General features: G+C 35.7%; 1 protein-coding gene across 2 annotated transcripts in view; it reads right to left on the reverse strand.

The window, feature by feature from the left end:
- The window catches only part of RELN (reelin), a 558,168-nt gene that overhangs the window by 310,688 nt on the left and 230,168 nt on the right, over positions 1–17,312 (reverse strand). For both annotated transcript variants that reach the window (XM_054564075.1, XM_054564074.1), the window contains exon 4: positions 1,747–1,817. In XM_054564075.1, coding sequence (XP_054420050.1) covers positions 1,747–1,817 — 71 coding nt within the window. The remainder of the gene's footprint in view (positions 1–1,746; positions 1,818–17,312) is intronic.

A 17,312-nucleotide genomic window follows, 5' to 3' on the forward strand; every position in this document is an offset into this window, starting at 1 on the left:
AGGCTTTTCAAAAACCAATATAATTTTCCCTTATTCTCTCCTAAGTCCATTAGATTCTCTTTAGCAGTGAAATAGTAGAAATTTTCTTCAAATTCAATAATGCAATTCCCGTATTAATATATCTCCCCAAAATATATCTGTGTAAACAAAAAATGATAATATGCTTATACTGATTGTGAAAAGGGCATGACATTTATAAAAACTGACTTCAAATGTATTCATTGTCAAGATACTTAATAAGCCAATCAGAGAAAGACAAATACTATATGATTTAACTTACATGTGAAATCTAATGAGCACAATAAACTAACAAACAAAATAGAAACATATAGATAGAACAGACCGACAGCTCTCAGAGGGGAGAAAGTAGGGGGACTAGGGGAAAAAGGTAAAGGGTTTAAGAAAAAAACAAAACAAACAAACAGAAAAACCTCATAGACAGACAACAGGCTGGTGATTACCAGAGGAAGATGGGGCTAAAGACAGGTAGAAGAGGGTAAAGGGGGGATGAATGGTGACTGAAGGAAACTTTACTTCTGGTGGTGAACACACAGTATAATATCCAGATGATGTATTATAGATTTGTACACTTGAAACCTACATAATTTTATTAACCAATGTCACTCTAATAAATTCAATAAAAACAGAAATAGATGTATGGCTTAGAAAAACTCATATTTAATCCATCAACATTTTTTAAGTGGCTGTCATATGCCAGGCACTTTGCCAGGTCCTGGGGAACCAAAGAGCACTTGTGAAGCTCAGTTTCTCAAAAGTGGCATCTGTCATTTTTCAGAAGAAAATTTATGTGAAGTGGGAAATGCTCCATGAAGACACAAGTTGGGTGGAAGCTCAAGAGGTAGAAGGATTGGATTCGTGTGAAGGCATGGGTCCAGGTTTTCACTTTTTCAGTGTGCTTGTGTGTCCATGCACATGCATGTTTATGTACACATGTGTGTATGTGTGTCTGTCAGAGTTTGGTATGGATGAGAGTCTGGATGTATATGAGGAAGTCACAAAGCAGAAGCCCTTTAATGTGAGTACTTAAAGTACACTTAATCTATCTAAAATAATACAGTACCTATCATAAGCCTAAAATAGTGTATACAGCTGAAAAAACATATAGATAACATAAGACATGATCAAATATTAAAATCAATAAACAAAAGTGATAGGAAAGTTAAGTGGTAAATTAAGCAGATGTGTTTTTGCAGCATCGTTTTTGCAGAATTCTAAAATTACCAAGATCTACATGTATATTTCCAGTACAATTAAATGTCATTCATGAGAAAAAAAACTGAGAAAAGAAGATAAATTTCTCTTTCTCATTTTTTTTTGTTCACACTTAGTATTTTCAGAAGTCTACAGATCTTTATCAATAATTGCTAAAAAATTATTAGGGGTATGAAAGGGTCAGTAATTCAATTTTTAAAGAATCATCACCTGAGGATATGTTCATTGATGAGAGAGAGAGAGAGAGAGAGAGGGAGATTGATTGCCTCCCGGACACACTCTGACCAGGGATCAAATCCGCAACCTAGGTATGTGTCCTGGCCGAGGATCAAATCTGCAAACTTTTGCTGTACGGGAGGACACTCCAACAGAGCCACTTGGCCAAGGCGGTAATTCCATTTTTAAAGCATCATGGTCAAGTAAAATTAATGCAATGCTTTTACACATAGAACATAGGACCTACCATAAATAATTTTGACACAGCGACATGAAGAAGTCAAAGATGATTCTTACCTCCTTGTTCACACAACTGCTGGGCTAGAGCATCTTTGAAAATAATCTGGCCCCTGTGTGTTGCTGTAGCCCTGGAAATAAATAGGAAAAGGTTATCCAAATCTTATTAGTTTGGTGATAACTTAAGTATTTTTTAACTTTTTAAAAAACTCATTTTAAAACATTATTGTGTGGACCTGATTTTTAAAAAATCAGAGTGCATCTGAACAGTGAAAAAATAAACAATAGAGTAAAGGCTTAAACCAAGGAACCTGGGTTATGAGTTATCTTTTGATTTTACTTTGTAAAAATATTGTAACATTTGTGGGCTTATTCTGAAAACTGCAGATGTGAGCAAATCCTGAACAGAAGAAAAAGCATAAAGCATGAAAAGAATGTTTTTTAAAATTTCTTCTTCAAGAGGTCTTGATATAAAATGTTTTGTGGAACAATAATGATATTAGCACCGGAGAAGGATGCTCTTAATGTATTTTTTTCCAAAATCAATATTCACCATAACACATATAGAGGTGAGACAGAGAATTATTTAAAAAGAGGGCTATTCAAGCTTTAATAATTACACAATCTGTCATAAAATATACCTCTCCCCCTCAGTGTGTCTAATTCACCATTTGAAGGAGATGTGTGTCTTTTACCTTCTCTAATCAGAGTTGTGCACATGTAACAGTGAAAAAAATAACATCCTCTCAGCAGGTGTGTTTTTCAGTGTCTATAATAGAAACCATCTTAATAACAGAAAAATTATTTATATTTGAAGAATTTTTCCTAAAAAAAGGATTTTTCTGGTACAAAATGTATTATTTAAAAAAATTTAAAACAGAAAATCATGTCTCTTTAAGGAACCTTATTTTAGAAAATAAGCGATGCATAATCTTTTTTTAATAAGTAAAAAACATTCACATTAAATCTCAACTTTAGTTCTAGACAAAACTGCCATACGGCAAAAATAATTTGATTCAACATCATTACTGAAGACAGATCATGTATAAGGCACTGTGCTTAGTCACAAGAGGACAAAGTTTGGCCTCTGCATTTTCCCTCCACATGTGAACCCCTTGGTTAACATCTAGTCCTTTGTGTGGCCCATCAGGAGCTTGTGGCTCCCAATAGTACCTTCTCTGGCCTCCACGTGGATGTACCTTCCTTCTCTAGGCTGCAGAACTTTCTGATATCTATTCCCCATGGAATTATTACTGTCACTAGTATCAGTCCCCGAGGACCAAACTCTCTGAAAGTAATCTGATAAACTAACCCATGTTGAACTGTTAATGGGTGATTTTGCTCCAAGTTAACATATTTCAGCAAAGAAACTGAAAATATTATACTTTAGTGCACACGTACACAATGGCATAATAGTGAGAGCTTTGAATGATGGAAGAGACATAACTAGAGAGAAAAATCAGCAGCAGCATTCATCTCACACCATATGTGAAGTACATAAGGGTAATGAGCCCTTCTTGTTAAATATTAATCATTACCAAAATTACGGATAAAAAGATGCTACCACTCTGTCTACATTCACATGTTTATAGGTTTTCCTTTGCTCTTTAGCAAGCTGAAAATGAAGAGGACTAAACATAGGGACATCTAAGCCATAAACATGGCCTACAGACTCACTAATCAATTACAGGCTTCAGGTCCACAGGGAACATGTTAACTTGATTTACGTAAACACATTTCATTGTTCAAAGCTCAATCGTGTCAAGAGCTTCTGAGTTCACTTATACTTCTAATAGTGGTATAGCAAACAGAAATGTAGAATGTTAATTTGACTTATTTTTTGGAAGGGACATATTTTCTTCCCCCCACCATCCCCAGAGGGTGTATTATTTTGTTTTATTTTTGTATTGCTTAGTAAAGACCATTGACTTTGGGATTAGATTTGGGCTGAAATCCTGAATCTTCCATTGAGAAATTGTAGCTGTATAGCTGTGGAATACTTATTTCAGGTTTCTAAGCCTGTATTTCTCATAAAACTAAAAAAAAATGCTCATATATGATTATTATAAGGATTAAATGAGAAAATGATGATAATGACTTAGCTAAATGGCCAGCCACAGTTAGTGCTTAATAAATACTATCTATGATTATTATCAAGGTACAAATTTGTTCATTTATTCACCCATTTATCCAGTAATTATATTGTACAGATTACAGCAAAGCTATTTCCGTAGACACTGTGGGAAAACAAAAATGATTGAGATACTCTCCTTGCTTTTAGTAAATGAACATCTGTGTGTGTGGGATTGTGTGCAGTGTTTCATTTTTAAATTTTTTATTTTTAATGATTAATATCAATTGTTTATTTGTATTGTACTTTTTCATTATCTTTTATTCTCTTCATACCCTCTTCTACCTCCACCCACTCCCTCCTCCCCGCAATCATCACACTGTTGTCCATGTCCATGAGGTTTTTTTTTCTTTTTTGCTCTATCCCTCCATCCCCAACACCATTCCCCCAGAGCAGTCAGCCTGGTGTCTATCTATGAGTCTGTCTCTATTTTTATTGTTAGTTCAGTTTGTGCATTACAGTCCACATATGAGTGAAATCATATGGTATTTGCTTTCTCTCACTTAGAATAATATTCTCCAGGTCCATCTATGCTGTTGCAAATGGTAAAATTTTCTTCTTTTTTAGGGCGAAGTAGTATTCCATTGTGTGAATGTACCAAAGCATTTTCATTCACTCATCTACTGATGGACACTTGGACTGCTTCCAAATCATGGCTCTTGGAAATAACACTTCAATGAACATAGTGGTGCTTATATTTTTTCAAATTAGTGTTTCGGGTTTCTTCAGATAACTTCCCAGAAGTAATAAGGCAGTTCCATTTAAAATTTTTTGACACATCTCCACACTGCTTTCCACAGTGGCTGCACCAATCTGCATTTATACCAACAGTGCAAAAGTGTTCCCCTTTCTCCACATCTTTGTCAGCACTTGTTGATTACTGATTTATTGATAAAGCCATTCTGACAGGTGTGAGGTGATATCTCATTGCAGTTTTAATGTGTATTTCTCTGATGATTAGTTATGTTGAGCAAATACAGTGATAGTAGGGGATTTTAACACCCCATTGACTTCAATAGATACATCTTTCAGACAGAGAATCAATAATGAGACAGGGGCCTTAAATTATATACTAGGACAAATGGATTTAATTGATATATTCAGAGCATTTCACCCCAACGCAGTAGAATATATTCTTTTCAAGTGCACAGTGAACATTTTCTAGGAGAGGCCACATGTTAGGAAACAAAACAAGTCTCAAAAATTTAAGAAGATTCAAATTATACCAAGCATCATCTCTGACCATAATGGTATGAAACTAGAAATCAATCACAAGAAAAAAACTGGAAAACACACAAAGACATGGAAGCTAAATAACATATTATTAAACAATGAATGGGTCAACAACAAAATCAAGGAAGAAACTAAAAGATACCTTGAAACAAATGAAAATGAGAACACTACAACCTAAATTTTGTGGGACACAGGGAAAACAATGATAAAAGGGAAATTCATAGCATTATAGGCCTGTCTAAAGAAACAAGAAAATCTCAAATAAACAATCTAATTTTACATGTACTTAAAGGAACTTGAAAAACAAAAACAAAGCAAGCCCAAAGTGAATAGAAGGATGGAAATAATAAAGATCAGATCAATAAATCCAAGAGCTGGTTCTTTGAAAAGATAAAGATTGACAAACCTTTATCTAGACTCATCAAGAAAAAAAGACAAAGGACCCAATAAATAAATTCAGAAATGAAAGAAATGACAACTGACACCAAAGAAATACAAAGGATTGTTAATAAAATATTACAAACATCTATATGCCAACAGACTGGACAACCTGGACAAAATGGATAAGTTTCTAGAAAGATATAATCTTTCAAAACTAAATGAGAAAGAATCAGAGAATCTGAATACACAGATTACAACTAGTGAAACCAAAGCAGTAATAACAAAAAAAAAACAACAACCTCCCAACAAACAAAAGCCCTGGACTGGACGGCTTCACAAGTGAATTTTACCAAACACTCAAAGAAGAGCTAATACCTCTCCTCAAACTATTCCAAAAAAAAAAAAAAAAAAGAGGAGGGAAGACTCCCAAGTTCATTTTATAAGGCCAGTATTATCCTAATTCCAAAACCAGATAAAGACACTACAAAGAAAATTACAGGCCACTATACCTGACAAACATAGATGGTCAGTACCTAAACAAAACATTAGCAAACTGAATACAGCAATATATCAAAAAGGTCATACACCATGATCAAGTGGGATTTATTCTGGGAATGCAGGGTTGGTACAACATTTGCAAATCAATAAATGTGACCCATTACATAAACAAAATGAAGGATATAAATCACATGATCATATCAATAGACACAGGAAAAGCATTTGATAAAATCCAGCACCAATTTATTATGAAAACTATCAGCAAAGTGTGAATAGAGGAAATACACCTAAACATAATAAGGGCCATATATGACAAACCCACTGTCCATGTATTTTTTAAAAAATTCTCTATGTGCTTAACTAAGCAAATCATTGTGATATAATCATAATTATATGGCAGTATCCATGCTATTTTTCTTTTCATTGAATTTATTAGGGTGACATTGGTTAAGGAAAGTTTACAGGTTTCAGGTGCACAATTCTACAGCACATCTGCACACTGCATTGTGTATTCACCACCACAAGTAAAGTCTGTCCATCACCATTTATCCCCGTTAATGAACTCTTCCACCTCCCTCCCCTCAGCAATCACCACACTGTTTTCCATGTCCACGAGTATTTTCCTTTTTGCTCAATCCTTCCATCCTCCCACTTAGCCCTTCGACCTGTCAGCTATCACCCTACTCTATATCTATGAGTCCATCTCCATATTTCTTGTTAGTTCATTTTATTTATTCGATTCCAAGCCTGAGTGAAATTATATGGTACTTGTTTGGTGGCGACCACTTTGTGTGGTATTGGGAATTATAGCCCCATGCAAGCCAGGCCTTGAAAGGGGCTGTAAGTGTCGGGTGGAAAACCGCAGATGCTGGGTGGCAGACAGGGCCTGATACCGGCACCAAGGGTACACTGGGATATCTGGCCTAAAGAAGGCATTATATTTACTGAAGCTTGCTCTGTTTTGCACTGTCCTCATAAGGAAAAATCGAGTGTTCAGTCTCAAAGCAGGAGAAAAGATCCCTGAGTCCCTGAACCTTGGCTTAATGATCATCTGATGTCAGTATGTCTAACAGATCCTAGCCCAAGGCTGATCTGTGTTCCTCTTATTGTTATCTATAGCTCTCTGACATGGATTGATAAGCTTTGCATGTATGCTGTATATCCCTGCACATATCATTCCCAATAAAAGCTATTTCAGAAAAGGGCTCAGGGCATTCCCCACTAGAGGGAATTGCCACCCCCTTTTCTTGAGAGGCAAAGGTGTCTGGAACGACTCGTTATTTCATCCGCAGGGAACCAGGGGACTCTGCGGGACAGGGTCCCCCACGCTTGTTTTCCTCTGATTGTCTCATTTCTCTTAGCAAAATGCTCTCCAGGTCCATCCATGTTGTCACACAGAGTAACATTTCCTTCTTTTTATGGCTGAGTACTATTCCATTGTGTAAATGTACCACAGCTCTTTTTATCTACTCATCTACTGATGGGTACTTGGGCTACTTCCAAATCTTAGCTATTGGAAAAAGTGCTGCAATGTACATAGGGGTGTATATATCCTTTTGAATTAGTGTTTCCGGATTTGTCAGATAATATCCCAGATGTGGAATTCAGGGGTAAAAAGGCAGTTACATTCTTAATTATTTTTGTTGTTGTTCAATTACAGTTGTCCCCATTTCCCTCCATTACTCTTCCCCTGCCCTACCCACCCCCACCTCCCACACTCAGTCCTACCCCCCATTGTTTAGTCGATGGGTCCTTAATACATGTTCCTTGAGAACCCTTCCCCTCCTTTTCCCCATTATCCTCCTCCCCCCACCCCCTGGTTACTGTCAGTTTGTTCTTAATTTCCATGTCTCTGGTTCTGTTTTGCTCATTTGTTTGTTTTATTGATTAGGTTCCACTTATAGGTGAGATCATATGGCATTTGTCTTTCACTGACTGGCTTATTTCACTTAGCATAATGTTCTACAGTTCCATACGTGCTGTCGCAAAGGGTAGGATTTCCTTCTTTCTGCTGAGCAGTATTCCATTGTGTAAATGTACCAGTTTTTTGATCCACTCATTTACTGATGGGCACTTAGGCTGTTTCCAGCACTTGGCTATTGTAAATCGTACTGCTATGAACATTGGGGTACATAGGTTCTTTTGAAATGGTGTTTCAAGATTCTTAAGGTATAGTCCCAGCAGTGGAATTTCTGGGTCAAAAGGTAGTTATATTTTTAGTATTTTGGAGGAAATTCCATACTGTTTTCCACAGTGACTACACCAGTCTGCATTCCCACCAACAGTACAGTAGATTCCCTTTTCTCCACATCCTCATCAGCACTTGTTGTTTCTTGATTTATTGATGATAGACATTCTGACAGGTGTGAGGTGATATCTCATTGTGGTTTTAATTTGCATTTCTCTGATGATTCGTGACATTGAGCATCTTTTCATATGTCTATTGGCCATCAGTATGTCCTCTTTGGGAAAGTATCTATTCAGGTTCTTTGCCTATTTTTAATTGAATTGCTTGTATTTTTTGCTATTGAGTTTTATAAGGTTTTTATAAATTTTGGATGTTATCCTCTTATCAGATATATCATTGGTGAATATCTTCTCCTATTCACTTGATTGTCTTTTCATTTTGTTCATGGTTCCCTTTGCTGTACAAAAATGTTAGTTTCAGTACTCTGATTTGTTAATTTTTTCTTTTGTTTTTCTTGCCTGAGGAGATAGATCAAAAAAACATTGCTATGAGGAGTGTAGGAGATTTTACTTAATATGTTTTCTACCAGAATTTTTGTTGTTTTGCATCTAGTGTTTAAGTCTTTAATCTATTTTGAATTTATTCTTGTGTATAGTTTATGAAGGTGGTCTTGCTTCTTTTTCTTTTGCATGTATCTGTTCCATATTCCCAACATCATTTAGTGAATAGACTATCTTTACCCCATTGTATCTTTTGCTTCCTTTGTCAAATATTAACTGGCCATAAAGGTATGAGTTTATTTCTGGGCTCTCTACTCTGTTCCATTGATCTATATTAGTCTGTTTTTATGCCAGTACCACACTGTTTTAATTACTACAGCCATGTAATACAGTTTGATATCAAGTAGTGTCATTCCTCCAACTTTGTTTTTCCTTCTCAAGATCACTATTACTATTCAGGGTCTTTTGTGGTTCCATATAAATTTTAGTTCTAGTTCTATGAAATACAACACTGGAATATTGATAGGGCTTGTGTGGAATCTATAAATAGCTGTGGATAATATGAACATTTTAATGATGTTATTTCTTCCTATCCATGAACATAGTACATGCTTCTGCTTATTTGCATCTTCTTTGATTTCTTTCTTTGGTGTCTCATAATTTTCCAAGTACAGGTCTTTCACATCCTTGGTTATATTTATTTCAAGTTATTTAATTTTTTGATGCAATTATAAATAGGATTGTTTTCTTACTTTCCCTTTCTGATCATTTTTGCTGTATAAAGGTGCCAGTGATTTCTGGATATTTATTTTGTATCCTGCTATTTCACTGAATCCATATATCAGTTCTTCTAGTTTCTTGTTGGAATCTTTAGTGTTCTCATATACAGAGTCATGTCATCTGCAAATAATCTCAGTTTTATTTCTTCTTTCCTAATTTGGATGTCTTTTAATTCTTCCTCTTGTCCGATACTGTAGCTGTGACTTCTAGTACGATGCTGAATAAGAGCGGTGAAAACTAACATCCCTGTATTGTTCACAATCTTAAAACACTTGTAGTTTTTACCTACTGAGCATGATGTTGGTTGTAATTTTGTCATCTACGGCCTTTATTATGTTTAAGTATATTCCCTCCATTTCCACTTTGCTGAGAGTTTCCATCATAAATATGTGCTGGATTTTATCAAATGCTTTTTCTGCATCTACTGATATGGTCATATGATTTTTATCCTTCATTTTGTTTATGTAGTGGATCACATTTATTGATTTGCAGAAGTGAACCATTCTTACATCCTGGAATAAAGCTCACTTGATCATGGATCAAGCAAAGGACAGAGTACATGGAAGTAACTGTAGAGTATAATTTCAGAATGTTATATATAATGTGTCTCTCTATGTTAAAAATAAAGATGGAAGTTAGATTAATGAGATTAGATGTTTAGCAGATTAAATACAATGCACTCTAGAAAGCACCTATTTTTTTTTTAACTCAGCTCACCTAATTTTATGTCAGAATCACAAACTTAGATTTCAATTATGGAATTTTGACATCTAATGGATGTCATATTTATGGAACATTACATCTAATTGCCTTAAATGTGTCATATTTGATTTAGTACATATCTGTTCAATATGGAACAGATTGTGTATATTCATCAATTAAGACCCTTTTATATATCTTTAGTTGAAAACATAATTCCTGGCTCAAAGGGCAGGAGCTCCTTCCTTTTTTCTGCTGCATAGTATTCCATTTAATTGGACTGTTTGTCATCCTGGTGGGGGCTCATGTGAGTTCTTCATATATTTTGGAGATCAGACCCTTGCCTGAGGTATCATTGTCAAATACATTTTCCCATATTGTTGGTTCCTTTTTAACTTTGCTGATGTTTTCTTTAGCCATGCAGAAGCTTTTTATTTGAAGAAGTCCCATTTGTTTACTCTTTCCTTTATGTCCCTTGCTCTAGGAGACATATCAGTGAAAATATTTCTGCATGGAATATCTGAGATTTTCCTGCCTATGTTCTCCTCTAGGACTTTTATGGTGTCGTGACTTATATTTAAGTCTTTTATCCATCTTGAGTTTATTTTTGTGTATGGTGTAAGTTGGTGGTCGAGTTTCATTTTTTTGCATGTAACCGTCCAGCTCTCCCAACACCATTTGTTGAAGAGGCTATTTTTACTCCATTTTATCTGAACTGACACTTGTCCAAGGAGGACATGCAGTGGGCCCAGAGACATATGAAAAAATACTCAGCATCACTTGCCATCAGAGAGATGCAAATGAAAACCACAAGATACCACTTCACACCAGTCAGAATGGCCATCTTAAGCAAATCAACAAACAATAAATGTTGGCGAGATTGTGGAGAAAAGGAAACCTTAGTACATTGCTGATGGGAATGCAGACTGGTGCAGCCACTGTGGGACAGTATGGAAAGCTCTTTATTTCTCTTTCAATTTTAAATGATAGCCTTGTTGGGCAAGTACTTGTACTTAGTTGTAGGTCTTTGCTCTACATCACTTTCAATATTTCATACCAATCCCTCCTGACCTGAAATGTTTCTATTAAGAAATCAGCTAACAGTCATATGGGACCTCCCTTGTAGATAACTAACTTCTTTCTCTTGCAGCAAGATTCTTTGTATTTAACCTTTGCCAGTTTAATTATGATGTGTCTTGGTGTGAGTGTCTTTGGCTCCATCTTGTTTGAGACTTTCTGCACATCTTGGACTTGTGTGTCTTTTTCCTTATCTAGGATAGGAAAGTTTTCAGTCATTATTTCTTCAAACAGTTTCTCTATTCTTTGCTCTTTCTTCTCCTTCTGGTACCCCTATGATGTGGATGTTGTTGCACTACATGTTGTCCCAAAGGTCCCGTAAACTATCCTTTTTAAAAAAATTCTTCTTTCTGTTATGACTGGAGGTCTTTTTTCTACCTTGTCTTCCAAAATGCTGATTCTATCCTTTGCTTCATCCAGCCTCCTGTTTATTCCATCCTGTGTATCCCTCACTTCAGAGACTGAACTCTTTATTTCTGACTGGTGCTTTTTTATGGTTTCTATGGCTTTTTTAAATGGCTTTTTCATGCTGCGAGCATCCTTATAATCATTACTTTAAGTTCTATATCAGAAATCATGCTTGCCTCCATTTCATTTAGTTTTTTTCTGGAGATTTTCCCTAACTTTCATTTGGGGCCTGTTTCTCTGTCTCTCCACTTTGGTTGCCTCTTTGTGCTTGTTTCTATGTATTAGATAGCTCTTCTATGACTCCCAGTCTTCATGGGTGGCATTCTGTAGTTGGTGTCCTGTGTGGTCCAGTGATGCAGTGCTCTTGATCACCTGAGCTGCGTGTTCCAGGTGGGTTATGTGGGCCCTCCTGTAGTGATTGAGTCTTAATTGTTATTTGCCCACTTGTGCATGGGATCAACCGTCAACCTGGTTGACTTGAAGATCAGTCCCAACAATGGCATGTTAACTCCTGTGAAGGTCTAACCACGCAAAGCAGAATTTATCTCAGCAGGTTTTGGTGCCTGTCAAGATTTCCCTTTGGATATGCTGATAGTGTAGCTTACTGCATCCTGATCTGATGTTATCTGAACCTGGCTACTGGGTGAGTTGACTGAGGGCCTTTTGGGAGGGATCCTGGTGCAACCCATTGTATAACGCTGCATGGGACTGGCCCTTGGCAATGTTTATAGCTGTAAGTAATCCAGCATTTTGTGGCTGCCTCTGTTGGGCCTGAGGAGTTATGGGAATGGCCAAGCTGTGCACCAAGGCTGACTTTACCAGCACTGGGCCCAGGGACAGGTCAGCAAATGTGGAAGTGGCATATTTTCTAAAACTACTAACTACCAAGAAAAGTCCTCCAATGCACAGTGTGTAAATAATTGTTCCTTTTAGTTGTTTTCTGACTGTATATATATAATTTTTTGTAATATTTCTCATTGATCCACAAACTTAGTTGTCATTGTTCCAGTCTATGCTCCACATGAAGAAAATGAAGTCAAAATACCTAAATAAAATTCATGTAACAGAAGTTTTGGTTTTTCCTTAGATAGCAGAAATATTCAAATATCTTCATTACTGCCCAACACCTTGTGAACAGTCTATTTTTTTGCTTCTCCAATTACTCATGTTCCATAGATTTAAGATCTGTTGCTTTCATTCATGTTCTTCTGCTACTTTGGTTCAATGAATAAATTTCTGAGGAACAAGAGAATAACTGAAACCAAAGAAATTTCATCATCTAGTTAAAATTTCTTTAGCAGTGTTCTCACTATTCAAACAAATATTATGGAATTCCAACATATGAAACAGAGAAGCCCTGGGTTTTGAAGTTGTTGGGTTCCTTCTCCTTATCAAGCATGCTGCCCATCACCCACTCCCCAAAATCCTAGTATACTTCTCTGGAACTCTTAGTGTTTTAGAAAGGCAGAGTTTGAAAACCACTGATGTAATCTAACTCTTATGGTATATGAATCAGGAAATTGAGGCCCAGCAAGGGCTCTTGAGTGTCACACAGACTATTAATGGCTAAGAGAACTGGACTCTAGGCTTTGAATCCAAGTCTTGGATTCTTTCCTCTAGATGAGTAGAAAAATGTGTTGCATGGTGGTGCCCAGGGGTCTCCATGAAAGTCAGAGGGAGAGGCAGCAGGGAGTGCACCAGCCTCCATCAATTCAACCAGTGCATTGGGGCTTTATATGTTCTAATTATTTAATGTTATTTGATGAAATGGCTCAGTAGTTAGAAAATGACTTGAGAAGCATACCATGTGCTCAGTGCCATTATCTGAAGTCTTCTGCATTGGGAAATAATGCATATAATGTGACTGAATATATATATACACACACACACATATACACACATATAAATATATCATGTGTATGCATAAATCATATATATAGTTAGGTTATTATTATAACAATTTCAAGAATTGAAATTTACCCCCTGCGAGGCACTATTGCAAGGTCTCCACATATATTAACTCAATTAATTTTGACAACAACCCTGCAAGTTAGATACCATTACTTCCAGTTTCTTGGACTTGTAACTGTTGTGTGAGTTACCTAGTGTCATACAACTGGTGGTAAAGCCAGGATTCAAATCCATACCATCAGAGTGTAGAATCCTTGTGTTTAACCATTAGGTTAAATTGTCATTGATCTGCTGCATAGATTTGATGGTAGCCTCTAATCTCTTTCTAGAGGGAGAGTCTGCGTGATGGCCCTGATTTTCAAAGCCATTCCTCCTCCAGCTTATATTCTCTACTCCAACCATTTATTCCACAGATAAGCATTTTTATTTAACTTCCTCTAAGACAAATTACTTGTCCTATTTCTAGTTGGAACCTTGGCCACATGGCCAGCAACTTCATGGCATTTGTCTTTAAAAACACCATTTTTCTTGATCCCCTCTCCAACAGTGCCCGATGAATCCCTTAACTTCTAATCAGCTCAATGCAGTCCACTTTCAGCTCTGTGTCACATTTCCTTCAACAGCCTACACGACCCCTCATATTTCTCCTGTTCTCTACCAAATTCAAAAGCACTGAATGCCAAATCAGCCACATCGCTGTCCAAACCCTGTAGGGATACAAGGCCACATACACATACTGAAAAATAATCACCATGTGTATCATTTTCTTCATCATCCTTTTAAATACTCAGATACATTTTAATATAAAAATTAAAAATGCCTAACTCTGTATGGTACATCATTAACAATTTTAAGGCCCTATAAATATAATGTATTAAATATGAAAATAAAAATAGTTAAATATATAATTTAAATATAAGTATATGTATATACATATAAATATAAGCATTACAATATATTTTTATATTCAAAATTATTAAAAACACAATAAATCAGAGTTGAAAGGCTCTAGAAGTCATGTCCTTCAACATTTAATCCTTATTTTGCTTTTCTTATAAAAATAAAAATGAGACAACTGTACTTGAATGGTAAAAATAAATTAAAATGCACAGTTATAGTATATAGTGACAGGCCTTCCTCATTTTCAGAATTGTTATTTTATGTAATTTAAAGCTCTTTTGGGGGAAGGTCTATCAAATATGTGCTAATAACTTGCACTGAATTTTCCATAATTAGCATTAATTTTTTAGAAGTTTTAAAAATATCCTCATTGTTCACTCTGATGGGAAGCAGACCAAGTTCCTTAAATAAGCTTCTAATAAGTACTTATCATCTTCTTGGGAGATGCATAGACTTCTAGGGCAAATTTGCTAACAAGAATCCATATTAAATAAGTAACTTTAAAATCCTTTTGGACTATTACAATCTATTATTTGAAAAGCTCTACAGATTCTATGAAATGAAGAAAGTTCATTATGATCACCATATTCAGAGCTTGAAATAGGCTTTGTTGTTATGAATTTTAAAGACTCTGCCATATTCTAATGTTACCTGAACTCCTAGAGCAACTGTCTACCCAAGGCATTTAAGAATTGAGTGTGAATTGTAGTGAAACACAGTGCTGAAACTCTCAGTCTTTGTAATCAGAAATACCAATGTTTGTACATAGTGAGGTGCCACTTATGAGCTATCTGACTTTGAACAACTTCTTTGGTCATGCTAGCTTTCAGGTTCCCTATATGAAGACAGAGATAATAATAATAATTATTATTTAAATATATGAATATTCACTCTTCAGATACAGTCTGCCTAAATAGATTTCAAGCTTCTTCAATAGGAGGGATATTTAATTAAAAACAAATTATCCCCCACAAGGCACCTGTCATAGGACTTGAACATATGAGGACATCAAAACTGTATTTTTGAGTTCACAATTTTCTTCAAATGTGCAATACTGCCATCCAGTTTCCAAAACAGGAATAAGAAAGGGTTTTGATATAGTTAAAATTCCAACCCAAGTGTATGGTTACTTTTTTCATGAAATGCTTATCGATTAACCTAAAAGATCATTTTAAATCTAGGTCAATGTGCTTAACCTGCAGTGTTGGGTTACTTTCCCTGCCTTTCTCTCCTGCTTTACCAATGGGGACTGGTATGTTACTGTGCCTTGACCATTCACAGTTGGACGAGCATCCATTTATCAGCAATCTGCCATTAATCTTGTGTAATTTCAGCATGCCTGTACCAAGAGACACTGTTGGAAATGTTACTAAATATGTGGAATATGGGAATAGAGACAGGTGGTCTGAGTTTGATAAATTTGATCTTCAAGGGAATCAATTCACTTGCAAAGATTCTTGCCCCCTTTTCATCAGCAAATTAGTGTACTTTCTAATTAGGTTGGGGATACAGCTTAATCCTTAATAAAAGAAGAAAAAAATAGCAAATTCTTTAAAACATACAAAAACAGTACTGAGTAACTTTAGAGAGAAATTATGTTTACATTAAACTCTCAACTTAAACTATGCCAAGGCTGTTGCAAAGTGAATAGAAGATTGTGTATGTTTTCACAATGCTTTTGCTTTTCAGAACTTTCTGGTTCTTGTTTTTATAATTATATCTTTAATTCCTAAGCCATAGCATTTTTCTCTTAGCAAATGTATATTTTATCTCTCTCAAAACAACACATTTCAGAATTAATGATCATTATCCAGTAATTGCAAAGTCTACATGTTCTTAAAGATTGCCAAACATATGGCTTAACCCTTCTTTCTGATTAAGTATAATTTTCATTAGTAAGACAAAAAATATGTAAATAATATCATTTAAATAAGGCCCCCAAATTAATGGTTATTAGTAACTTAGCTTCCTTCCAAGTGATTCAGCAATGCTAACTACTAAAACTGAGATGCAGGGTTTGGGTTTCAATCAAAATAAAACTAACTAGTTCTATGACTTTGGAAAGTAACTTAACCTCCTGGTTAATTTCCCGATTAGTTAAAGAGAAAAATGAAAAAGAATGGCAGGTGATCTCCAAAGTCTATTTAAGTTCTAAAACTCTATGATGCCATGATTCAAAGTTAAGTGAACAGATGCGAGCATGCGCAGAGACATGCTGGATGCAGTCTGCATTGCCAGGAAAGCTTCCCAAAATAGTGTGGTACATGTGCACTGGTAGCACTGGTGTGCTGGAACAAGCCTGCATCAGCTCAAGAGAGCTTTCAGAAGTTACATTTTTGTTTTAATGTATAATCTAATATGTGGATGTACATAAATGGGTTTTACATACAGATACTATATATATCTCTAGTACAGTTATAGCCCCTAACTCAGGTAAAAATACACAGTTTATCTGACTTTTTCAAGTCATACAAGTCATAAACTTATTTCATTAGTCAGCAAATTCTGTCAATTTTATTTTATTATCTCTCAAATATATCCACCTACTCCATCTCTAGAGCCACTATTTTAATTCAGAACTTAGACATTTATCATCTGGAAAATTGCAACAGTGTTGATTGGAATTCCCCTCCATATTCACTCCCCTCTGACAATCCAATTTCCACATTGCACTGATTTTCTTCCTAAAATTGCTTGAAATCCTTCTGTGGCTCTTTATCACTTTAAGGATTTTGATCATTAGAATAGCCTAAAAAGTTCTTCAGGATCTGGTCCCTGCTTTGTCTCCCACCACACCCTGCAACTGAGCCATAGGGTGGTCTTCACAGATTCCAGAATGCACAGTTCCTTTCATGTCCCAAGATTTTTCATGCCTTGTTCACCGTGTACATAAATCTCTTGCAAAAATTCTTTTATGCAT

Source organism: Pteronotus mesoamericanus, unplaced genomic scaffold, assembly GCF_021234165.1.
Source record: "Pteronotus mesoamericanus isolate MK-2021 breed Mesoamerican mustached bat unplaced genomic scaffold, CSHL_Meso_final scaffold_85, whole genome shotgun sequence".
NCBI lineage: Eukaryota > Metazoa > Chordata > Mammalia > Chiroptera > Mormoopidae > Pteronotus > Pteronotus mesoamericanus.